This window comes from Pelodiscus sinensis, chromosome 11, assembly GCF_049634645.1.
Source record: "Pelodiscus sinensis isolate JC-2024 chromosome 11, ASM4963464v1, whole genome shotgun sequence".
NCBI lineage: Eukaryota > Metazoa > Chordata > Testudines > Trionychidae > Pelodiscus > Pelodiscus sinensis.
The window spans coordinates 41,199,310-41,225,722 of NC_134721.1; the positions used below are offsets into that span (position 1 = coordinate 41,199,310).

General features: G+C 46.6%; 2 protein-coding genes across 5 annotated transcripts in view; one reads left to right on the forward strand and one right to left on the reverse strand.

The window, feature by feature from the left end:
* Positions 1–23,111, forward strand: part of NT5DC2 (5'-nucleotidase domain containing 2) — a 67,020-nt gene extending 43,909 nt beyond the window's left edge. The window contains exons 11-14 of the mRNA XM_075939415.1: positions 10,032–10,118; positions 12,971–13,111; positions 16,225–16,289; positions 17,223–23,111. Coding sequence (XP_075795530.1) covers positions 10,032–10,118; positions 12,971–13,111; positions 16,225–16,289; positions 17,223–17,484 — 555 coding nt within the window. The 3' untranslated portion in view covers positions 17,485–23,111. The remainder of the gene's footprint in view (positions 1–10,031; positions 10,119–12,970; positions 13,112–16,224; positions 16,290–17,222) is intronic.
* STAB1 (stabilin 1) overlaps positions 19,231–26,413 on the reverse strand; it is a 116,163-nt gene continuing 108,980 nt past the window's right edge. For all 4 annotated transcript variants that reach the window (XM_075939384.1, XM_075939383.1, XM_075939381.1 and 1 more), the window contains 2 exons: positions 24,726–24,824; positions 19,231–23,922 (listed from right to left, as the gene is read on the reverse strand). In XM_075939384.1, the coding sequence (XP_075795499.1) occupies positions 23,872–23,922; positions 24,726–24,824 (150 nt within the window). In that variant the 3' untranslated portion in view covers positions 19,231–23,871. The remainder of the gene's footprint in view (positions 23,923–24,725; positions 24,825–26,413) is intronic.

Consider the following 26,413-nt stretch of genomic DNA (forward strand, 5'->3'; position numbering starts at 1 on the left):
GTACCTGTGCACTTAACAGATGCAAACTAAACTGATACAGTAAAAGCTCTATCTGACGCTCAGTTAACCAGAAAGCTCAGTTAATCAGCATTTCTGATACCACCCAATACAAACTTTCAGTTGTTTAGTAACCGAGACTAGTATACTGCCCAGCATGTTATGCAGTTGCATGTTCTGCACTCTACTTTTATGCAAAAGAGGCAGAAGACTAGCAAACTGAAATTGGAGATTGATTCAAAACAGCTGCTTGCAGGGTGCATCATAGGGTCATCTCACAATCCCATAGGCATGCCGGAAATACAATTCCTACCTCAGAGGCATGACTTGTGAATCCCTTTGAGAGCTTCTGATTTAAGTAGAACTCCTGTATCTTATGTCTACACATCTGCGCACTTGAAGGAAAGTGCTTTTGACTGGGAAAACTAGCATCTCTTTCTTTCTTCAGAGCCGATAAATGCAGCTTGAGGTTTGCCTGGCTGTTTCTGTAATTCATCTCTCAGGCAGCAGTACGTTACACAGCAGGGGATACTAACCTGATGGGAAAGAGCCACTCTCCGCTTTCCCTAGGGCCAGATACTGAGCCTTGCTAAGCACTCACAACTCCTGCTCATGTTTCTTCTTGGGATCGACTCCAAAGAGAGCAAGCCCCTCAATCTTTCTCTGCTCAGCAGATTAGGAAATTCACAGAGAGGATTAAAGCACACCTGCCTGTGTGTAATCTGTCACTCAATTTTGAAATCAAACTTCCATTAGAATTGGCCTTTCTTTGCTTTCTATGGAGGTCATGTTAATGAGAGAGCAGTGCTGGGCTCCAGCCATTAACGAGTTGGCAAGCCAAGATAAGAGCTTTATCTATGAATGATGTAAACTACGAACACCTTGGCTGATCAGCCCACCCCCAGGAGTATCTGCAAGATGGTGCCTTAACTACTTCTGATGAATAAGCTGGCAATTTAAATGCAACTTACACTGGAGTGCAGATTCCTGAAAGTTCCCAGAGTAGGCACCATTTTCTGCCTTCTGTTCACAAGCTAACTACAGAAATGGGACTCCTAACAACAGGGCAGCTTGAGGAAATGTCCAAACTCCATGGAAAAGTTCAGATGTCACTCACTTGTGCAAAGAATTGTAACTGAGAGAATCAACTCAAGTCTCGATTTAGAGTAACTGGCCACTTCCTGTGACTGGTCAAATGGCCAGGGATTCAGTGGTGTCGTCATTGCAGACGTATGTGCAGTGACTAACTGGCAGTGGCGAGGAGATGAGTCAGTACGAAATCTTGCTCTTGTAAGCTAGAATCCTAGGGCTAGAAGAGACCTCAAGAGGTCGAGTCCAGTCCCCTGCCCAAAGCAGACCAATCCCAACTAAATCATCCCAGCCAGGGCTTTGTCAAGCCGGGATTTAAAAACGTCCAGGGATAGAGATTCCACCTCCACCCTAGGGAACCCATCCCAGTGCTTCACCGCCCTCCTAGTGAAATAGTTTTTGCTAATCTCCAACCTAGACCTCCCCCACTGCAACTTGAGACCATTGCTCCTTGTTCTGCCATCCCTCGCTACTGAAAACAGCCTCTCTCCATCCTCTTTGGAACCTCCCTTCAGGAAGTTGAAGGCTGCTATCAAATCCCCCCCTCACTCTTCGCTTCTGCAGACTAATCAAACCCAAATCCCTCAGCCTCTCCTCATAGGTCATGTTCTCCAGCCCCCTAATCATTTTGGTTGCCCTTGGCTGGACCCTCTCCAATGCGTCCACATTCTTTCTATAGTGGGGCGGCCCAGTATTGGACGCAGTGCTCCAGATATGGCCTCACCAGAGCCTAATAAAGGGGAATAATCACTTCTCTAGATTTGCTGCAATGCTCCTCCTAATGCAACCTAATATGCCGTTAGCCTTCTTGGCTACAAGGGCACACTGTTGACTCATATCCAGCTTCTCATCCACTGTAATCCTCACATCCTTTCCTGCAGAACTGCTACTTAGCCAGTCAGTCCCCAGCCTTTTAACAATACTTGGGATTCTTCCATCCCAAGTGCAGAACTCTACACTTACCTTGGTTGAACCTCATCAGATTTCTTGTGGCCCAATCTCCTAATCTGTCTAGGTCATTCTGTATCCTGTCCTTGCCCTCCAGCATATCTACCGCTCTCCCTAGCTTAGTGTCATCCACAGACTTGCTGAGCTGCAATCCATCCCCTCATGCAGGTCATTAATAAAAATGTTGAACAAAACCAGCCCTAGAAACAATCCTTGGGGCACTCTGCTAGAAACTGACTGCCAACCTGACATCAAGCCATTGATCACTACCCGTTGGGCCCGACAGCCTAGCCAGCTTTCTATCCACCTTACAGTCCATTTATCCAATCCATAGTGCCTTAACTTTCTGGCAAGAATATTGTGGGAGACCGTATCAAAAGCTTTGCTAGAGTCAAGGTATATAACATCTACTGACTTCCCCATGTCCACAGAGCCAGTTACCTCATCATAGAAGCTAATCAGATTGGTCAGGCACAACTTGCCCTTGGTGAATCCATGTTGACTATTCCTGATCACGTCCCCTCTTCCAAGTGTTTCAAAATGGATTCCTTAAGGATCTCCTCCATGATTTTTCTGGGGACTGAGGTAAGGCTGGCTGGTCTGTAGTTCTCTGGATTGTCCTCCTTCCCTTTTTTAAAGATGGGCACTGCATTTGCCTTTTTCCAGTCATCCGGGATCTCTCCCGATCTCCATGAGTATTCAAAGATAATAGCCAAAGGCTCTGTAATGACATTTGCCAACTCCCTCAGTGCCCTCAGATGCATTAAATCCGGACCCATGGATTTGTGTATGTCTAGCTTTTCTAAATAGTTTCTCCACCAAGGGCTGCCCACCTCTTTCCCATACTGCGTTGCCTAGTGCAGTAGTCTGGGAGCTGACCTTGTCTGTGAATACAGAGGCAACGAAAGCCTTGAGTACTTCAGCTTTCCCCACATCATCTCTCACAAGGTTACCTTCCTCATCCAGTAAAGGCCCACACCCTCTCTGATCACCCTCTTATTGCTAACATGCCTGTAGAAACCTTTCTTGTTATCCTTCACATCCCTTGCTAGCTGCAGTTTCAATTGCACTTTCGCCTTCCTGATAACTCCCCTGCATTCTTGAGCAATAGATTTATACTCCTCCCTAGTCATCTGTCCAAGTTTCCACTTCCTGTAAGCTTCCTTTTTGTGTTTGGCTTACCGGGGAAATCCTTGGTGAGCTTAATCTGGTAGCCTACCACATTTGCTTTTCTTATAGCGCATCGGGATGGCTTCTTCCTGTACCTTTAGTAAGTTGTCTTTAAAATACTGCCAGCTCTCCTGGACTCCTTTGCCCTTCATGTTAGGCAGGATTCCCTGGGATGCTATCAGTTCTCTGAGGGAGTCAGTCCAAGGTGTGTATTTTACTACTCTCCTTTCTTCCTTTGGTCAGGATCCTGAAATCTACCATCTCATGATCACTGCTTCCCAGGTTGTCACCCATCTCCACTTCCCCTATAGTTCCTCCCTGTTCGTGAGCAGCAGGTCAAACTGTGCATGGCCCGTGGTCAGTTCCTTCAGCACTTGTACCAAGAAGTTATTCCCAACATTCTCCAAAAACTTCCTGGATTGTCTGTGTACTGCTGTATTGGTCTCCCAGCAGATGTCAGGGTAATTAAAGTCCTCTATGAGAACCACAGCCTGTGATCTGGAAGCTTCTCTCAGTTGTCTGAAGAAAGCCTCATCTATCTCATCCACCTGATCCGGTCTATAGCAGACACCAACCACAACATCACCCCTGTTGCTTCCACCTCTAAACTTAACCCTTGGCCTTAAACAGGCTTTTCTCCCTCTATATCCTGGAGCTCTGAGCAATCATACTGCTCTCTTACATACAGTGCAACTCCTCCTCCACTTCTCCCCTGCTTGTTCTTCCTGAACAGTTTATACCCTTCCATGACAGTGCTCCAGTCATGCAAGTCATCCCACCAAGTCTCTGGAATTCCAATCAAATCTTTCTTTGGGTCTGGACTTCTAATTCTTCATGTTTTCCAGGCTTCTTGCATTTGTGTACAAACACCTTAGATAACCCGTTGATTGCCCTACCTTTTCTATTCGGATCAGGGGTCCTCCTTTGTTGCTCGTTCCTCCTTGTTTCTTCCTGGTATTGGACTTCCCCACTTACCTCAGGGCTTTGGTCACCGTCCCCAGGCAAACCTAGTTTAAAGCCCTTTGCAGGCAGGCTTGCAAACCTAGGGTACGTCTACACTACATGCCTCTGTCGGCAGAGGCATGTAGATTTGTTTATTCAGCAAAGGTAAATGAAGCCGCGATTTAAATGATTGCGGCTTCGTTTACATTTACATGGCTGCCGTGCTGAGCCGACAAACAGCTGATCAGCTGTTTGTTGGCTCGCCGCTAGTCTGGACGTTCCCCCTGTCAACATCAAAGCCCTTTGTCGGCAGCCCCGGTAAACCTCATTCCACGAGGAATAACGGGGCTGCCGACAAAGGGCTTTGATGTCGACAGGGGGAATGTCCAGACTAGCGGCGAGCCAACAAACAGCTGATCAGCTGTTTGTCGGCTCAGCGCGGCAGCCATGTAAATGTAAATGAAGCCGCGATCATTTAAATCGCGGCTTCATTTACCTTTGCCTACAACCCTAATCTACATGTCTCTGCCAACAGAGGCATGTAGTGTAGACACAGCCCTAGTGAGAAGATGCTCTTTCTTCTTTTCCTAGCCATGGTGTGACCGTAGGCTTCTCATGGAATGGCCTCCCCCTTTCCCTTCCTGTGCCATAAAGGAGGTTCTTTCTACCACACTGCCTCCCATCTTCCTGATTTTTGCAAATCAAACCTTCCTCACAAGGTAGTTGCCATAGTTCTCTCCTACCCTAGCTTAGTTTGCTTCTTTTTTTGCTAGCCCATGTCTCTAATTACCAGTCTCTACAGCTTTTTATGTTGCTATACATCACTGTGGTAGCTGTGCACCTTTCACATAGAATAGAGGAGCAATAGCCTGTTGGAGGCAATGTTTCCCTATTGTTACTGTGGGAAACGAAAGTCTGGCCTGCTGGCCTCCTTTGTAGCGCTGGAAGTGACTTTGATTTCCATCTGGAAGTCTTGTGGAAATCCCACCTGGGCTCTTGTAACAAGGTCTTAATTGTCTGAACAGCAGTTTGAGATTCTTGGAGCAGTGTGCAGGATTATCATCAAGTTTTCCAGGACTGCTATTGCCAGGCTTGGGCAAAATACCCTCCACAGGCCAGATCTGGCCCGCCAAGCCACCAGGTCCAGCCCATGGATGCAGTGGGGAGCCTCAGGCAGACTCCCTGCCTGCCCCGGTGTGCTGCTGAGAAGTTGCTGTGGGGCTCTGAACAGCTGTGAGCCTGTGGGAGGGTGGGGGGATTCACAGGCTGCTCCCACCCCCAGCACAATCCCATTGCCTGGTTTACACCAATGGGAGCTGCCTGTTGTCAATAGGCAGCTTGGGAAATTTCCACACACACCCAGGCTCGTAGCTGTTCAAAAACCACCTGGCCCCTACAGCCAGTGCAGGGGCGGGGCAAGTGTGGAGTCTGTTTGAGAAGGCGGCTGGCTGGGAGTCAAACAGGTAAGTCTGTCCTGGCTAGAGCCTGTATCTGGCACCCCAACCCTCTGCCCTGCTCCTGCACCCATACCCCCTGCCCTAGGTCACAGCCCAAATCCCCTCTTTCTCCCCAACCTCCCTGCAACCTAGTCCCCTGCCCCAGGTCACAACTGCCTCCTTCACCCAACCTCTATCCTAGACTCTGTACCTCCTGTAGTAATGTGGAAAAGTGCGGCTCTTGACTACTTACCAAATTCTTGAAGTGGGGAGGCCTCCCCATCAAAATTATTGCCCAGCCCTGGCTAAGACTGTGGCATAGGGATGAGTCAGGCTGGAAGGGGGTTTTGTAATGATCATGGGACAGTGGGGCAATCCCATAGATATGCAGTCTGCACAGTGGCTGCCCAAATGGCTGATTTAATTTGGCCAGCAGCTCTCTGGGTGTGTTATGGACTGTGCTGCTGAAAGAATCTGACACCGAATCAAGGAGTAAAGCTCGTTCCAGCTGAAGTTCGAACAGCCATGAGGGTCAGCATCACTGCTCCTGAGAGGAGACTCCTGAGCGTAGACGGACAGTGGGAAAGGTTCAGACGTTGGGGTTTTTCCTCATTGACTTGGAAAAGTGTTTTGGTTTCTAAACTCGTTCCCCATGGACGTGGGTGTTCTTTGTGTTGGCTGTGGATTTGTCAGTTGTATTGGAACGTGCTTGGTTTTGCATATGCAGAGCATTGAAATGTTTATCTGAACCTCACTGCTAATGCTGCAGATTCTGGATTAAACAATGCTGTCTGGGCCAGCAACAGGGGGAGGAGGGCAGGAGGAAGGGGGGGAGATTCTTTTCAATAGATCCTTGATAAACAAGTCACATAGGCCTTTTGTACCGTGGAATTTGAAGCAACGGTCTTAGGTTTCCCCACTATAATTCTCTGTCCTGAGTTCTTTCATTTTAATCAGAATGGTGTGATCTCTTCCTCCTCCTGTGTCTGTTACAAATTCTGTTCCTCTCCTCTCCCCCACCCTCTGCCTCATGACTTCATTCCCCTGCATGCTCAGAAATCATTCTCCTCCTCTCGCGTCCTTTAGTGCTGGCACGGTCTGCTTTCCTGCTTGTAAGGAACTGGTGCCAGTGTTTATCCTTCTTTCCCAAAGCAGTGAGGAAAGTCTTCCCAGTCCCATTTCCATGGGAAGGGCGGGTGTGAGGAACAACTCTCACCCATTTTGGAAAGGAAACAGGCTTTTTCTATCTTTCCCCTAGAGGATCCGGGGAGGGAGTTGCAGAGCTCTGTGTGTGCTCTTTCCTCACCCACCCATTGACTTTGCTCAGCACCTTTGTCTTTCACCTGTGAGGTCAGTTTTCTGCAGAGCATTGGTTCCCTGAGCCAGCAGGGAGCAGCACACAGATGACTGCGTCTACAAATACGTCTCCCTTTCCACCTGCCAGGCTGTGCAAGAGCATTGCAGGACACGGTCAGAATGGTGCTCCCTTTCCTACAAAACCCTTGGCAAAATACCCAGAGGCAGCTGTTGGTTCTTGGAACCATTAAGGTCCAAAGCAAAACTGTGACATTGTTACCAAACCACTATTCTGGCTGGTCAGGTCTCTTCATTGACACCTTGCAGTTCCAAATTATTTGTAGGGTCTCTAAACTTCCTAGGTTGCAGCCATCATTGGAGGGGTGGGAGGGGGAATTGAAAATTATCTGGCTGTTGCTAGTTAGTTGCTCTGTCTGAACCTTTTACAGCTGTGTTTTTAAAGTCCCTTCCTTCAGCTGTTGGGCTAGATGTGGAACCAGCTTCCCCTCTGCTATATTAGAGGCTGTCTTGTTGGGCATCAGCAGTCATGAATGAAAGACCAGTTTGTAATCAGTCGAACGCAGGACTTGTTTTGACACTAATGTTGCCATAAGTAATGTCTGCATAAGAAGAGCCCTTTAAAGCTAGATTTCCCCCCCCCCCCCCATGTAGGGATGGAGAAATGAGCTTTCAGTACATGACCTGGAACTTGATCTTTACCTGCTTGTTTAAAGAGCTTATGTGTGTGGCATAAATTATAATTGGGTAGTAATGATAAAGGATCAAGGCATTTCTTGACTAGGGTCTATTGCTGAATCATAGACAATCAATACCAAGGAACTCCTGTGCCCAGTTTGCTGGAGTTACAGCAGGGCAAGAAGGGGTGGTGTATGGAGAAGAACTAGCAGGCTTCTTTGCAGGCATTGTCATCAAGTTAGGTAAAAGTTATAGAATAGACAGCAATAACAGATGGATTGAAATGGACTGTTCAAATCACCAGGCTAATGGTGATTTTACTTCTGAATGTTTTTTTTTTTTTTTAAATTAGCATTGGAATGAAGTTGTAGCCGTATGATCTTAACCGGATGGTTTTCTCCCTCTCCTTCCTTGTTGCTTTCTGTCTAACATTCAGAACATAAGCTCTTTGGGGGGGGGGGGTGCATTTTACCATATGACTGTACAGTGTGTATGACATTAGGGACCTCTGGATATGGTGTGTTGGGGGCATTTCTTGAAACTTAAGCCCAATTCCTCAAAGGTATTTTAAGTTCCTCAAATCATTGAAACAATTCAAAGTTAAGAGCTTAAATACTTTTGAAGATCTGAGCCTTAAAATCTAATTCTAGTAATTACTCTAATTGTCTACCATACCAGAGCATTAAGGAGTGTTTAAATAAACCACCTCCTTTCCAATCTCTTCATTAAATTTCTGTTATCTGGTAGACCTAGTCTTCCTTACATTTGCAGCTGTTGTTCACGTTGTCCTAATAAAGTAAAGAGGTATGTGTGACAATCAGCAACAATTGCCAGAAATGTGTAATCGTGTATCTGCTTCCATAATATGTCACGTGGGGTTTGCCTAAGCTGATGTGAAGCCTGGAGGACTTTGCTTTTCCTTCTGACGCTTTCCTGACTTCTTGTAAAGTATTGGGTTTATCCAGAGCACGTGACTGGAAACGCTTTCCAGAGCAACTCATGCTAGTTTTAAGATGTTCTTATTGTACATTGTTTTCTGAACCTTTTTGAATGCCATTTGGCATTGAAAAAGCTTCAGAAAAGTGCAACAAAAATTATTAGGGGTATGGAACGGGTCCCATATAAAGTGAGATTAAAAAGACTTGGACTTTTCAGCTTAGAAAAGAGGAGACTAAGGGGGAATATGATATGACAGAGGTCTATAAAATCATGACTGGTGTGGAGAAAGTGAATAAGGAAAAGTTACTTACTTAGTCCCACAATATAAGAACTAGGGTCACCAAATGAAATTAATAGGCAGCAGGTTTAAAACAAACAAAAGGAAGTTTTTCTTCACTCAGCGCTCAGTCAAGCTGTGGAACTCCTTGCCAGAGGATGCAGTAAAGGCTAGAACTTTAACAGGGTTCAGAAAAGAGCTAGATAGAGTGCAGGGAGATTAGGTCCACCAATGGCTATTGGGGCATGTCTAGACTACATTTTTCTTTCGAAAGAAAATATGCAAATTCGGCACACATGAGGTTTATAGCATTCTTTCGAAAAGGGGTGTTTTTCCAAAGAACCGCATCTTGACTGCTTGCTTTTTCGAAAAAACCTTTTGAAAAGCGATCGGAAGAAGTTATGCAAATTTGGCGTGAATTTGCATATCTTTCTAGAGAAAAACTTAGTCTAGACGTGCCCTTAGCCAGGATGGGTAGGAATGGTGTCTCTAGCTTCTGTTTCTCTAGAGGTAGATGACAAGAGGGGGATCATGTGAGGATTACCTGTTGTGTTCCCTCCCTCTGGGGCATCTGGTATTGGCCACTGTCGGCAGACAGGATACTGGGCTAGATGGACCTTTGGTCTGACCCAGTATGGCCATCCTTATGGTTTTTTTGTACCGTAGATAAAAGTGTATGTGGGGGAAGCCAAACAGTTTGCCCAGAACTAGGACAAATTACATAAAAGGAAAAATGTTAGATCTGCAACTTGAGGTGAAATTTTGAAAAATGAGAAGCTAATAGGAAAACTTGTCCTGCCTTCTTTTTTTAGTGTCTAGAGAAGTTTTCATGTGACCATTCCCCTGTGGTGTTCAGTGTTGCTCTCTAGGCCTTCCATAAGTGCATGAGAACCTGAAAGTGAATTTAGTTATTCCAACTCCCCCAGCTGAATGAAATGCAACATGTATAAATGGTGTGAATACTTTGACCTTTTTGAATAATTGATGGTGGTGTCAAAATTCACACTATTGCGTTGTATTTTCAAAAGCAGCTAAGTCTTTTAGGAGAGATTTTTAAAATGTTGATTAAATTCTCATGTGAAATAATTTGACTTTACATTGTTTTATTATGAAGTCAAGTTACTTTGAATCCTTTGTTTTCTTGAACTCCATGACAACACAGTGAAGTACCATCATGTGCACAGAAAAATGAGGTGTTTGTTTTATATTCACATTCTTGTTTGTTCTCCCTCTCTTTGCAGGGAAACTTGTTTGACTTTCTAAGGCTAACAGGTTGGCGTGGGTCCAGAGTACTGTACTTTGGTGACCATCTGTACAGTGATCTCGCAGTGAGTAGAACCATGCCTGCTGTATTTCTAGATTCCGTTTAATGCCCACGGTGCTGCGTGGCTTGGATTTATTTGCTGGAATTTGAGGTTAATTCTTGTCATAATTTTATATCCCGTTTGCACTGGTCACTTTCTTCGTGATTGAAAAATTCCCAGAATCCACTGTTCCGAAGACTGCACTACCCTCTGAGCGCTGACTATCTTTTGTGTGGTTCATCTTCTCCAGTAACCAGGAAGGTTTCATGCCAAGTAGATGGTTTTGGCTACTGTCCCTGAGCTGCTGAGGCAATAGGCGGCTAATACTGCAGTGAATGAGGCAAAGAGCCCAAAATGGTGCCTCTTATATTTTATACACCTCTGTAGCGCCCCCTCACCCTCCACTGCGGAGAGAGGCCTCTCTGCTGTGTTGCCTTAGAGTTTCGTTGTTGGCCCTGGATCACCATGGTAGGCCGAGGCATCGGCAATCTATAGTTCTCTGCCAGACGGCCTAGACAAACTCCTAGTAGCGGTCTGGGGTCCAGACTCCCGCCCCAAACGGGCAAGCTGCGTGGACATTCTAGTTCCCGGGAGTGGGCTTGAGCAGGGCCTGGGTTTTAGCCTGGGCTTCTGGACTCAGGCAGCCAGCAAATAAATATAGTCTGCAGGAAACAGGTGAGGGGGAGAGGCACCCACACACTCTAGGGGCTCGAACAGATTTGCACACCTGGCACGCAACATAGTGTGCTAGCAAGAGGTTTCTCTGGGAGCACAGGCCTCCTGGCAAAGGATGGGGAGTCAGACATCCCAGGGAAATGGTGTCGGGGGGACGTAAGCCCACCCTACTTCACTGCATCCCAACCCAAAGAGTGGCAGGGTGGCCTGTCGCTGGGCCGGTGGGAATCCAGACACAACACGCTGATAGCTCTGCAGCCAGCCAGTCATCAGCTGCCCTTAGGCTCCTCCCTGTTCCCCGTGCTTTGGGATCTCTGGCCCTAGTGGTCCTCGGACTCCTCAGGGTACACAGCCGAAGGCAGTCCCGGGAACTCCTCATGGGGGCCCTTTTCTCTGAGGATGGGATGACTGGGTGCAGGGCCATCCTTCTCTTCCGTGGGCTGCAAAGCCTTCCTTTATACTTCTGGCCCCGCCCCAGTACTCCTGGCCGGAGAGGTTTGGCTCCGCCCCCAAGGGGAGTGTAGTTCCCCCTTGCTCTCCTGTCTGGACTCAGTGTTAATGTCCGGCTGAAGCAGTGTTTGGTCAGTGAGTTTATATTCAGAAAAACAATCCATGTGGCTGTTCTTGACTTTCTGCTGTGGGTCATTCTGATGAGTGATTCCCTTTTAACTTGGCACTACTTTAAAGATTTATTTAGAGAAGGGATTGGTGTCTTCTGAAGCAGCCATGGGATTGGTGAAGCCAACTGTGGGGAGGGGAGTCAAGAACAGATATTGGTTCCAAGGGGCAAGGAGTCATATGTTTTCCCCATAACTGCTATTTGGGCCTCTTTCCAGCTTGGCGCCCACAAGCAAAGGCCAAATATTCTGCTTTTATAACAGAGCAACCTTAAATGAATCCATGGCTTCACCAATCCCATGGCTGCTTCAGAAGACACCAATCCCTTCTCTAAATAAATCTTTAAAGTCTTCTCTTTAGAAAAGGATCTTGCCAATTATTGCCTTATTTCCAGTTTGCTGATGGCCCTTAAGGCCTAACTCAATTAAATGTACATCTGTGCATGGATGACTTTTTGTTTGCTTGTTTGTTTTTAATGAAGCTAAAAATTGGCTTTGCCTTAATTCTGTGTGGCCAGATAAAAACAATCAGTGAGGCAAGCACGCTTTTGGCTTTGTCTGGTGCCTTCTGACCTGGGTATCTCTCTTGGAACCCAAATATTTTTTAGCTTTTAACCCTATTACTTGTGTCTATTGTATGTAACCCCAGGGAAATCTATTGAGCATCTCAGGATGAGAACTGGCATAAGGCGGTTCCAAGCAGAGTGGTTTTATTTTTCAGCAGTGTTCCTCTTCTGAGGCAGCTGTTGGGTTCCTCAAAGGTCCCCTGCTGAGTGCCGTTCTTGTCAGTGTTAACTGGGAGTGTTCCCTGTAGGCACCACTGTGTGTTAGATCAGTGGTGCACAACCTTCCCCTCCCCCCCAACTGCGACCCCCACAGCTGGGTCCGGCCATAGGTGGTGTCACAGCGCTTAAGTCCAGGGGGCTGGGCTGGTTGTTGGCGGCTGCAAGGCGCTTGGATCCGGGTGGCCAGGGTCTGGTGACCCCCCCCCTCCCCTGGGAGAACTCTGCAACCCCCATGAGTTGCACACCACTGTTCTAGATCACTGAACAGTGACTTCAGACTTTCTCCTCCTCTGCTGCCACACGCAGGGGGAACATTTGTTCAGCCCCCCCCCCCCCCCCCAAAATCAGGAATGTCCCTCAGGATTTACTCCTAAGGCTTTGTGACGTGTTGGGGGAGGGGGGCGGCTGTGTGACACACTCTACCCCAGCATTACACAATGGGCATTTAGCCTTGCAGTCTAATGCTGGATTGCTTGGTCTTCTAGCTCACAGAAGGAGGACGTGAGTGTCAGGTAAGAGCCCTTGCCGCTGAACCAATTTCACTGCCCCCATTTTGGAAGGGATTAACAGAGACCTATTTCTCCTGCTCCTCTTCAGGAAGCTGAAAGCATTGTTAAAATGATGTACCAACCCCAGTGAGCCAGTGTTTTCCATTGGCTTGAATGCTAGCAGCTGTTCCATCGTATCATCTTAAAAAGAACATGGCTGCTAGTCTGAAAACTCTAGTTTTGTGCCTCAGAAAAACCCTTTTTCCCCATCTAACAGTGTTGTAAGAAACTGTAAAACTATTTGTTTCTAGGACCTGATGCTGCGCCATGGCTGGAGGACTGGAGCTATTGTACCAGAACTGGAACCTGAAATCCGGATCATTAATACAGAGCAGTACATGCACTCGCTGACCTGGCAACAGGCACTCACAGGGCTGCTGGAGAGAATGCAGGTCAGATGGAGCAGAGTCAGGCTAATGAGTCTAAGTTCCCTGATGTTCTGATTTGCCACTGATATTCACCTTTTTCTTCTCTGAGGCTCCCCACCCCCCTCTTGCTGGGCCAGATGCTCTGGTCTTCCCCAGACAAGGCATAAAGCTGGGGTAACCGCCCCCCTGCAGAGCAATGCAGACACCCATCCACTTCAGCCCTGGAAGGATGCGTTTCTAGGGGTCAGCACCCAGAAGCCAACCCCCAAAAGGGATCAAATCCCCAAATCCATCTTTCTCTGAGTAAAGGTTTCACACACAGCTCATGAGTGTTCACCCTCTTTATCAATGAAAGAGATTTGCATAGTGATTGTTTCCCCTCTTTCTCCCCACGCCCCCCAACAATTATTTACACTAGGCTTGACAGCGTAAACGCAAGTGTCTTCTGTGCTTAATAATAAAAAGCAGGATTTAAGTGGTTGCAAGTGAAATCAGATCAATATAAGTTACAGAATTAAAATGAAAAGAAATGCATAGCTAAGGTCTAATACACTAAAGCTTATTGCACTTACGCTAAAACCTGCTCTTGTTTCAGGCACGCTTTCAAGTCAGATGGTGGGGTTTTTTTTGTTTTTTTTTTGTTTTTGTTTTTTTGTTTTTAAACTCTGACTTAAATCTCCAGCCCTCCTTTTGGGTGTGCCACGCTGGCCAAAGACAAAGGAACCAATAGTTTCCCATTGTTTTTATAGACTTTTTTTGTTCTCTGTCCCTCCTTTCATGGAAAATTACCTGGACAGACTCATCCCAGTTCCGGGTGGTATGGTCACATGTCTTCCCAGACCACCCACTGCTTAGACTTAAAGGACAAAGGAGGCCTGTTCCCATGGATGGTGCTCATTCACACATTTAAAACCACAATAAATCTCTCACTTCATGTTTCTACCTTTACATACAAGAATGACACCTGCACCAAAAAGACACACAGATCCAGCAGAGTGCAACCGTCAAATTGATAGGTTACATGAGGCATTTTGCATCTTTGAGTCCTGCACATTCATAGTCAAACCAATCCTATTAAGCATGGTGGGGAATTTGTCATAGTGGGATTCATTTTAGCTTGCTCTCTTGATAAGGAAATACAGTTCCTTCTGCATACTAGGTCTGGTTGCACATGTGGTGGGTCCCTACTATTCTGACAGGTGAATAATGTATCTGTCAAAATATATCCCAGGTCCTGCTGTCTCATGGCAACCTACAGTTCTAATTAATCCTCTCTTGCCCCTTCCCCAGTATCCTTTCTGTGAGTGGGAAGGCTGACAATCAGCAGAAGGTGGTGGTTGATTTGTGAACTCAAAGGGCATGGAAGCAGCTTTCCAGTCCAGTGCTGGGCTTTAAGTTCCACTAATTTTAATAAATGATGGCACTCTGCAGACAGTGGTGCTAGTCCTACAATCAGATCCCTGCTTATAGGGTTTTTTTAAACTAATGCAGATTCCTCCACAGAGCTCAGAATGGTCTTGCATGTTATCTGTTCCCTTGCTAACCATCGCTTGGGGTTTGTCTAGGCTACCAAGTTGTATCGCCAAAAATCTGCCTTTTGGCAACAAGAGGGTGAGAGTGTACACGTTGCAATGAGAATTTTGTTGGGGGGGGGGGGGGCGAGAGGGAGAACAATTTTGGCAACAAAAATCTTCCTCCACTATGAGACCTTTTTTTCCCCCCTCCCCCCCCTTCTCTTTATTATTGACCAAGAGCCAGTGTAAACGTTGCTGTTTGTTTTGTCGACAGAACTGGCTTTCTTCAGTATCCCACGATGCCTAGCCTGATGCACTGCTCAGGGTGTTGGTCTTTGCTGCCTTGCAGGCATATGCCCCTCTCCTGCAGAGATCTGGGGAAAATCTGACAGCTGAGGGAGCTACTCTATTTGGGGAACAAAGAAAGAAAAACTCATTGGAGTGCCCTGTTCTGTCCTGCACTAGGAACACAGCAGCAGAGACACGACTCCTGCAGGGAGGGAGACTGGCTGCTGTGCTGCTTTTACATTCCCCAGCACAGAGCTACTCCTGGTGCTGCTCCGAGGAGGCTGTGGGAGAACCTGCAGGGTATCCCCAGATTTGCAGGGATCAGCTCTTGCCTTCCCACAACACTGCACTGTTGGATATTTACCCATAGTTCATTGCTGCCACTGTAGATGATGGTACCCCTAATGTGGACATGATCTGTTGACAGAGGGAGCAAGTGTGAACACCCTCTGGCCATTTTTGTTATGTTGACCCACAAGTTTTGGTAGTGTAGACAAGGCCTAAGAAAGCAGTGGGTGGCTTTAGTCTGACACTAAATTGCCTAGGTAAGCTACACAGCATGTCAGATTTCCCCATCCCCTCTCCTCTGAGACTCAACCCTCATTGAAATTCAGGTCTTCAAAGAACGGTACAGGTATCAAAACTGACTGGAGGAAGATTGCCCTCTGCAGCAATATCAAGCCACTGCTGCTCCCTCAGTTGCTGAAACTTCTCATAGATGAGGCAAAATGCCACTGTGCACAGCTTGATAGGAGGTTTCCATGAGGATTTTTTTGTACAGACATTAATATGCTGTGAGCAGCCCACCCTCTCTTCCTGGCAGTGTGTGGCACTAACCACCAACTTCCAGCTTACTCTTTCAACTGTGGTGTGAGTGGTGCATGGTTGTAGTGCATTTCCTAGAGCACAGCTACTAGGGAGTAAAAGCAGGTGATTTGGTAGAATGTTTACAGCAATCTTCCCTCTAACTTTTTTCCTTATGTGTGGAATAAATTTTATGTGCACCGAGGCATGTGCAGATGTGTACCACTAATAGAGAAACATGCTGGTGGCTGAGTGCTCTGCTGATCAGCTGGACGTCACCTGAATCTCTCCTGGGTGGCTACCTGGCCAGGCTCACAAGGAACACTGATACACAGCCTGTGTCTCAAATTTTTTTTCTTAGTCACTGACCCTTGAATTCAGTCCTTACTGCTGGCAATTGTAAGAAATTGCAGAGCCGCAACAGTCAGATACCTGGTGCCTAAGTTAATGGCAGCGTTAACATCTGCATAGCAAGAGTTCGAGCGGGATCCGAGGTTTCAATTTAATTCTTACTGCGCTGTTCTGTTCCAGATGTATCAAGATGCAGAATCAAAACAGGTGCTGCTGGAATGGATGCAAGAGCGTCAGGAAATTAGGTGAGTCAGTGTTATCTACATTGGCAGGCTCCTCCTACAGCTCACTCAAACATCCCTTCTTCCCAGCAGGTTCCTGTGGAAACTAAATCTGTAAATATGATCCTATCAGTGTTGCTAGCGTGAAATCAAGGGTTGGCTCTCCAGGGCACAGTTAGTTTCTAAAGATTGTTGTGAGCGATGCTGGGCTCAGCTCTACTCTCTCTGGTCAGAGGTTTGATTGCAAAGACACTTCTTTATGAATTGGAATTGAATTGTTAAACTAGCTACACCGCTCTTCTTTCACAGCATGGAAGATAGTTTCCCAAGGGTCTTACATCTGCATCCGTTGCATAGATGCAACCGCTTATCTCAAGTGTTATGTCACCAATTGACATATCTGAAGGAGCTAATTGACAAATCCTTACTTGCACAGCTCCAGGCCTAAACGCATCGACTTTCATCTTCCTTGTTCACTGCAAGAGATTGGCCATAGTGTTCAGTAGATAAGTTGGACATTCTGAACAAACTTGTTGAAATTCAGCCCTGAGGGTCTTGCTTTACTTTGACAATGGTAAAGTTTGAGCAGCCCAGATGCACAAATACCTCCCACATGATACGGCCTGTAAGTCCAGCAAGGAATGATTTGGTCTGATGTCTGCAGACTCCCCATGAGAAAATCTTAGTCCTTGCTGCTTTCATTTACTAGGTCCATTAGCACCATCTCCTCTGGGTAACCTTCAGTCCAGGTTAGACAGCCGTGGTGATCTCAGGCTGCCTCTTTCATCATGCCATGGTCCGTAAGGAAAGTGCTAGCCTGGCACTTTTTGTAGCCTGAAATGTTAAAGCCTTTGCGTCCAACATGTGTGTCCATGGTTTGATTTGTCCAGTTAGTGACTAACCCTCTGTTAAGTTCTATAAATGTCAGCCCGTGCAAACCCAGGCCTGTCTTTTCAGATCACTCACAAAGAACCTGTTCAACCCTCAGTTTGGGAGCATCTTCCGAACCTTTCACAACCCAACCTACTTCTCCCGGAGGCTGATCCGGTTCTCTGATATCTACATGGCGTCCATCAGCTGCCTGCTGAACTATGACGTGAACTTCACCTTTTTCCCCCGACGCACCCCTCTGCAGCACGAGGCGCCCCTCTGGATGGATCAGCTCTGCACGGGCTGTATGAAGACCCCCTTCCTGGAGGAGATGGTGCACATCCGATGAAGGGAGAGTGTGTGAGCTGAGACTGAGAGGAAAGTTGTGCTAAAGCGTTGTACAAAGGGTCAGGTGGCTTGGTCATGGATTGCCTGTCGCTAAAGGTCATTAACACGTGTGTGTGGGTTGTGTGTTGTCCCTGACCCCCACTGAACCTTGCCTTCCAGCACTTCCAAATAGCTACCTTGCTGACAAATTGGTGCTTAGGTTACACGGAAGGGGGATAGGATTGTGTTTTAACCAGTGAATTAGTCTGAGTTGATTAGGGAGAAGTAAAACAGTCTCACAGCAACCTGCATAGTCTCACCCCCTATTTTTTTAAACTGTCCTCAGCCCCTGCACAGAGATTTTTGGCCAAAATCTTCTAATATAGGTACCTGAAGTTAGACTCTTGACACTGTGTAGTTAGGCACCATAGCTAGAAGCAACTGGCTTCTCCAAGGTGCTGATCAAACACCCTCTTCTCTCTCCAAAGGTAAAGATTTATTCAGCACCTCTGAAAGCTGATTATAGGCAGCCTAACCTTTGACTACAGTGGCTTTTTTTCTTTACTTTTGATAAACAGTTCAGAAGCTAAGCTGTTGACGCACATTTTTTTGCAGCCTTTGATGTTAAAATCCATGTACTGGCCATCACTTGCTATGTCTTTAAGGATTGTTCTGAGTAGCATTGAAAGTAAAGGAATCACTAGAGCGAACTGATATTAAATCTTTGATCATGTCCTGGACTTAACATATGTTAAGTCTCACTCAACTAATTTTTCCTCCAACTACATCTCTGGGTTGAAGTAACACTACCTTAAGTGACAGTGTTTTCTTTATAATAAAAGAGCTTATAGGTCCTCACTAAGACAGACACTGCCTTTGTATTTACACAAACTGGGTCTTATCCTGCAGTCACCGCACCCCCAGGCTAAAACAGATTAGAATAAGGCTTGTTTGTATTCTTGCCAGCTACCCCTTCAGTTATGGAAGAGATTTCTCCAATTCAGTAGCGGGAAGAAAGCAACAAAGGATAAATTGTGATCAGGCAAGTGCCAGTGGCGAATTGTTCACATACATTGTTTGAGACATTTCAGTAGTGTTGACAATGGTGGAGTGGCTCAGAATTGCTTCATGCCAGATCTGCCTCCCTTTCAAGTGCATCCTGCCAAACTTTGGGTTTTCTTTTCTGATAAGTTTAAAAGGGCTGGAACCACAGCTGTTGCAAGGGCAAAGTACAGTGCTGGTGCTGCTTTGAGGGAGTATTTTGCACACACTGTACCACTTCATTTCTCCAGGAATCTTACTGCTGTGCTTGCACGCGGTTGGAAATACAAGGATGGCAAGCACTGAAAGCAGCAGTGAGAGGAGATACTATTCATTGTAATCTTCCCTCCACCTGTCACAGGTCAAAGCTGGCCACTAAGTCCCCTTTTTCAGATCTATACAAACTAATGCCCAATGGAAAAGTTACACTGCAATTCATGTTTTAAAACCTTTCCCCAGCCATGTTTTACCCCATCAACCCCAAACAATTTTATTAGGCCTGGCCATGCTATCCAAAGCTGAAAGAAAACTCTTCTGCTTTAAGGCTAAGATAAATGGTGGAAACACTTGAAATGAAATTTCTACATGGTGGTGTCAGCTAACACCATTGGTGCATTCAGGTTACATTCTTGCAATTGTAAGTAGCTGAACTCACAAAAACAAGTCAGCTGTGATTAAAGTCTAGGGACTGAGTAGCATAAATGCTCCTCCTTTCCATTGTTTTCTAATAGATGTATTGTAAGCTACCCTTAAAATCAGGGCCAGCTGTTGATCTCCATTCAGGGAGACCTCAGCTTAGTGTCAGGGTCGGAGAAGCAATTCTAACAGTTTGCTGCTTCAGTGGTTGCTGCAGCCTTGCATTCTTCCCCCAATGGTGGTAGAGCTGGCTGCACCTAGAGGCAGTTTGAATTGAAACCTTCCACTTGCTGCCTTTTTTCTTTTTCCTTCCCTGCTCTAGGACTGGGACCAGGGAGTAGCTGCAGTACCTCTGCCTCTCTCCTAGTGGGGAAGACGCCTTCTCCTTCACAGTATGGCAGCCTAGCCAAGTGTACAATTGCCTTCAGCAGCTCTAAGCTATACTGTTGTAGGAGAAGCACTTCTTTGCCTGTAAGAGCTTTGTGTTGTGTGAATCCTAGGGCTGGAAGAGACCTCAGGAGTCATCGAGGCCAACCCCCTGCCCAAAGCAGGACCAATCCCAAAACAACCATCCCAGGCAGGACTTAAAAACCTATAGGAATGGAGAATCCACTACCTTCCTTAGTACCCATTCCAGTGTTTCACTACTCTGCTAGGGAAATAGTTTATCCATCACTACTGAGAACAGCCTCTCATCCCTTCAGGAAGTTGAAGGCTGCTATCAAATTCCTCTCTCTTCTCCCCCCCCCCTCTTCTGCAGATTAAATAAGACTAAATCCCTCAGCCTCTCCTTGTAGGTCATGTGCTCCAGCCCCCAAATAATTTTGGCTGCCCTTTGCTGGACCCTCTTTGATGCATCCACATCCTTTCTGTAATGGGGGGCCTAGAATTAGGGGAAGTATTCCAGATGTGGCCTCACCAGTGCTGAGTAAAGGGGGAATAATCACTTCTCTGGATCTGCTGGCAATGCTCCTCCTAATGCAGCCTAATAAGCTATTAGCCCTCTTGACTACAAGGGCACCCTGTAAGCCCCAGGTCCTTTTCTGCTGAACTACTACCTAGCCAGCCTGTAACAATGCTTAGGATTCTTCTGACCCAAGGGCAAGATGCTGCACTTGTCCTAGTTGAACTGCATTAGAGTTCTTTTGGCTCAATCTGCCTAGGGAGAAAGGGTCCAGCGTGCCCTACCTTCCAACTTATCTACCGCTCCCCCTATTGTCAACCACAAACTGGCTGAGGGTGCAATCCATCCCCTCATCCAGGTTATTAAGAGGTTGAACAAAACTGGCCCTAGAACAGATCCTTGGGGCACTCCACGTGAAACCGTCCACCAACCTGACGTCGAGCCATTGATCACTACACATTGGGCTCAGCCACCTAACCAGCTTTCTATCCATCTTACTGGCCATTTAGCCAATCCATGCTGCCTTAACTTGATGGCAAGAATATTGTGGGAGACCATATCAAAAGCCTTGCTAAAGTCACATCCACTGACTGCCCCATGTCCACAGAGCCAGTTACCTCAGCGTAGAAGACAATCAGATTGGTCAGGCAAGACTTGCCCTTGGTGAATCCATATTGACTATTTCTGATCACAGTCCTCGCATCCAAATGTACGTGAGGTTAACTGAGCTGTAGTTCCCTGGATTGGCCTCCTTCCTTTTTTGACGATGGGCACTGCATTTGCCTTTTTCCAATCATCTGGGACCTCACCGTGAGTTTAAAAAATAATGGCCAAAGGCTCTGCAATGACATTTGCCAACTCCCTCAGGACCCTGGGCTGCATTAAATGCGGACCCTTGGATTTGTGCATGTCTAGCTTTTCTAAAACGCCTTGAATCCTGCTGTGGTGGCTGCATTTTACCTTTAACTGGTAGAGGCTGGGAATGGGTGACAGGAGCAGGATCGTTTGAAGAGTCCCTGTTCTGTTCACACCCTCGGGGCATCTAGCATTGGCCACTGGGCTAGATAGACCTTTGGTCTGAGCCAGTCTGGCCGTTCCTACATCCTCATGACAGCACAGAACAGGAGAATTTTTGCTTCATTATAGGGCCTGGAACCCTTCAGGGGTGCTGAGTACAGGAAAGTGAGTATGAAGCCTGGGTCCTTTCCAGGGCCTCAGTAGAGAAGAGAGGCTGGACTCCTCCCTGTGCTAGCACCGAAAAACCAATGCAGCTAATTGGGGGCTGGCTGGGGCTCCAACAATACTCCAGGCAGCTCCCTGGGAAGGCTTCCTGCTCCTCTCACCCATTGTCTGAAACTGAGCAGTCCCTGGCAGCCAAACTACTTTGGCCTATGAAAAACAGAGTAGCCTAGACTCAGTGAAGAGAGGAGGCCCAAAAGAATTCAGGGCCAAGTCCCACCACTGCCCCTCCAGCCAGCGGGGAACACTAAATACGTTAAGACTAGCCTGGCCCCAAACTGAAAGTTGGCAAGTTTAGCCTGATGCACTAAGGCTATGTCTACACTCATGGTTTCTTGCACAAGAATCCACAGAGCATCCACACTGCCCGCCTGCTCTTGCACAAGGAAATGTATAGTACAGCATGGTAAGAGAGGGCTTCTTGCACAAGAGCTACGCTCTTTTTTAACAGGTGTAAATGCTCTTGCACAGGAGCTCTTGCATAAGAGGGCGGTGTGGACACTCAGCAGGGATTTCTTGCACAAGAAAGCCCTGTGGCTAAAATGGCCATCAGAGCTTTCTTGTGCAAGAGAGCATCCACACTGCCATGGATGCTCTTGCACAAAAGCAAAGCTCACACATGGCAATGTGGACATTTTCTTGCACAAGATGTTCTTGTGCAATAAGCCACCAGTGTAGACATAGCCTAGGAGACTTGTTTGCTACAGTCCCTACATCGATTAGGGTTACATGCCTGATCTTTTTCCATACAAGTAAAAGACAGTACATGGCAAAATATTGGTTTGGGTACAGGAAATTTGTGCAGCTAGGGGAAGGGTCTCATAAAAGGAACAAACTAGCAGTGGCTATAATTACAAGTGGCATCTTTCATCTGTGTGAACAGACACATTTGTCATTTTACCATTCTACGTACAATGTTTATCTGGGCTGAGAACATTAGTGTGAGACAGCATTTAGCTGTGAACTTCATTTTTAAAAGCAAAGTTTTAGAGTTGTGCCTTTCACAGAGAATTCTTAGTGCGTGTGGGGCTTGGAAAGGGTTTTGTGCCTAGCGTACAAACAGCCCCTTAGCTTATTTCTCTGTGCCAAGTGCAGATCCCATAGCAGCTAGTGAAATAGTCCAATGCCATAAAAGTTAATGCAGCAGTTGAGGTAGAGTAACATTTTCTAACACAGCTTTGGCAGGGAGTAGCAATTCTAACCACAGTTGACAACATACCTCAAGAACAAACAGGATACCTGTCCTGGTGACTGGATATTAAATGACTTTTGGTTTTTTTTTTAAACTTTAAACAACAGTGGAATAGTTTCCGACACCAAAATAACTAGCATTAATGTAAATAGTGTTATATTGTTCGATTACTCCTGCAGGCTCCCGTGAGGCAGTCTTGAACTATTACTGTTGTGCAGCATGCTGGTGGTCTGCAGTCCTGGAAGTGTAGCACTCTTTTGCAGTTTCACCTTACCTGTGTTACGGGAACACCAGCCATGTAACTGTGACACTTGTACCACTAGACAGCCAGTAGGTGCCTTTGCCAAAGCTGTGACTACTGAAGACCTAGGATAGCCACCTACATTTGAGGTAGCTGGTAGTCAAATAGAAAACCCAAGTTCATGGTGTGTTACCCAAAATGCTGCCACTTTGCCTCCTCACTCTGGCACTCCAAACATTTACCACAGCCATTGCTGTTGTGTGGTTTAGGAATTGGAAATGTAGCATGTGGAAATTCTTGTCTAAATAACTTGCTGTAGCTCATTGTCTAGTTAACTGTGGTAGGATTTTATTTTTAACTTCTACGTAAGTATGGTAAATAAAAAATGAAATGAAATGCTGGTTCCCTCCTTTTTCCTAAGATTTGCCAGTTTACCCTCTGGTTGCACTTAGCCACTGCGGTTCTAACCTCTGACAAGGGGACTTGGTCTAGAATACCCACACTACGAATCAGCCCTCGTGCAATGTGCACAGGTTTCAGCTTAAGCCTGTGTGAGGAATCACCACTTGATTAAAGCTCACACACCAGCTGAATAAAAAGTTTGTCATGCTCCTCCAGGCTTAGAGTCATTTGCTGAAAAGAGTCTTGTCAAAACACATCAGTTGCAGTGTGCCACTCCATCCGCATTCCATTTTACGTACGCAGCGTAGTGCCGGAGGATTATTGACTGTCGTATTGGCTATATTTTACACATGGTACTACTATTTTAAAGCAGTGTTCTTGAGATGGATGCAGTAAACTCCCCCTCCTGTGGCTATGGAAGAATCAGGGCCTTGCGCCGGGTCAAACACAACACGCAAACTAACTTTCAAACTGTCAGCTTGGAGTCACATTTTTGCTGTGCCGGTGAAGGTTCTCTCAGCTGCATTGACAAAGACATTCAGTAGTCATCAGAGTGCATGTATTTATTTCCTAGGGCAAGTTCAGTCCATTTCTCAGAGCTCGTCAACTGAGATATCTTAGCTGATGAGTTTGTTAACCATGAGCTCGCTCTGCTTACTCCTGGCGGGACATGGGGGCAAGCGCCACTTGGCACTAGCATGCAGCAAGAACAGGGTGGTGTGTGTTCTGCCTTTGGTTTGGCTCGCTGGGTGAATTACTCAAGAATTTTGTGGGTGTCTGAAAAATCTTCCCCACCAAAAGAGTCCTGAAACAGACAGAAGCAATTAGGAGCTAGCGGAGGCCCACACCAACTTGACAAATGCATCCTTTGCCCTGACACTGAAGTGAGCATCTTTACTATAGTCTTCCCGACATGAAATTGTTGTAAAAGTAGCAGCGGCCACATGTTCTGACAGGAGGCGAGGAGTAAGGAAGGGCATCGCCCTATCCCTATAGTTATCTCCTCTCTAAGCCTGTGTCTGCAGGGGAGAGAAGTTTCTCCTTAGCAGTAAAAGGGCAGATATTGAGCCCTTGCTTGCTAACCCCAGCTGTGGTTTCTACCATTAATGTATTTTTTACTGGTGCTACGAAAAGCACCCTGTGCCTGTAAACACAATTAGAACAGCCAATGTGTGTTTCATGCATGGACTAAGGCAAGAAGAGACCCCCCTTATCCTAGGTCAGGTCCACTCAAAAGATCGGTTGACCCAGCTCTGTCATTTTGGGGGCTGGATTGTTCTGACCCCTGAGCATCATCGTTAAACCATCTAGCCCCCAGTGTAGACGGCTGTAGCCTGGCAGAACAGTTCTTTCATTGACCTAGCTACTGCCTCTTCCGACACCGGACTAACTAGTGACTCGGGAACCCTTCCAGCGAGTGGCTGTTGTGAAACACGCGAGGTCTCTATGGCCACGTCTATCTGGCTCAAGCATCTCAGCGATAGGTGCAGATTTAAGGTTCTCATAGAATCCCGTTCATCCTGAGTAAGCACGAGCCCGCCATTTGGTTAGGTCTTAAACAAGTGTTTCGTGGGCTCAGCTCAACATGCTGCAAGATCGTTTCCTTACCTCAAATGGCCCACACATCAGGCTCTGGGCCCCAAAGACAGGGTTTGGGAACGACACTAAGGACGGGTTCTTGGCCTGCTCTTCCTCTTCCAGGTCAGCCTGTGTGCAACAGGATTAGTTATCCGTCTCCTTCCCACCTTCTAGAGGTGAGTTCACTATAACTGTAGTTCCTTGCATGGGGGGGATACAATAGAGGTCTATAAAATCATGACTGGTATGGAAAAAGTGAATAAGGAAAAGTTATTTACTTATTCCCACAATAAAAGAACTAGCGGTCACCAAATGAAATAAATAGGCAGCAGGTTTAAAACAAACAAAAGGAAGGTTTTCTTCACTCAGCGCACAGTCAACCTGTGGAACTCCTTGCTGGATGAAGGCTAGAACTTTAACAGGATTCAGAAAAGAGCTAGATAGATTCATGGAGGTTAGGTCCATCGATGGCTATTAGCCAGGATGGGTAGGAATGGTGTCTCTAGCTTCTGTTTCTCCAGAGGTGGGTGACGGGAGGGATCATGTGAGGATTACCTGTTGTGATCCCTCCCTCTAGGGCATCTAGCATTGGCCACTGTCGGCAGACAGGATACTGAGCTGGATGGACCGTTGGTCTGACCCAGTCTGGCCGTTCTTATGACAAGGCGGTGCATAGGAAACAGAGTTACACAATCAAGTTGGAGCGCTCTCAAACATTAAATCTTTATCTTTCTGGGCCAGTGTCTCAGAAATTATAGTTATGCGAGAGATCAGTTAACAGCAATTTTATCCAAAGTTCTCATTTACCTCCCACTCTGGGTTCTGTATTTCTGGCTTCTGTCTCCCCGCAGCCATTACTATGCGCCACAATGCAGGTTTCAGGTGCTTTTGAGGCTTTTTAACATGTTCTGTTGCCTAGGCCAGACTCCTTGGTAGCCTCAATCTAGTTTAAGTTGTAATGTACACACCTTACATTACAATCATCCAGGTCTTTCTACGATGGCTAACTCATATGCCTTGTCCACGTAGGGATGGCACTTGGACCAGGCTAGGCAGCCTAACCCCAGCGTACACTCAGCAAAGGTGACAGAAGGGTGCTTTGGTGGAGTGTGTCTACACTCAGCGTTAGTCACTGCCAGTTATGGGGGCAGCAGTGAGCTCTGGAGAGGCGAGACTGCTGTAGTGGCCCAAATTCTCTGAGATGCAGGCCACGCGCATAGGGCTGTAGCAACACGCCTTGGTGAGCAATCACAGTATAAACGTGGAAGATTGGCTACATCCAACAGTCCTTTACTGGAGCTTTGATTGTCCTCTCTCCCTGCTTCCCTTCAAGAACTTTGGTGCTGTTTCATGTCAGCTCTTAGAGCTTGTGCACATAGCCTCGTAATGCCCAACTGGCCGGCGAGACCCTCTTGGCACCCACTAAGAAATATTTCGAGTGTGCCAGCCTGGTCCATATGGGCCAGGTAGTGCACCATACAGCAGCGTGCATGAGATTTTACCCCTTCTCGCCCTGCTCCATGTAGACAAGCCCTGAAAGACGAGCATTCTTAGCACTTTCCCATCCAAGTTCTTATTCCTGAGCAGTAGCCTTGCTGCAGGCGTAACATAGGGAACTATTCCTCCAAAAACTTTCTGAATGTTTATAGGGAAACTATTCATCCATTTCCAAAGGCCAAAAGTAAACAGGACTGGGATGGTAAGGGTTTAGCTGCAGA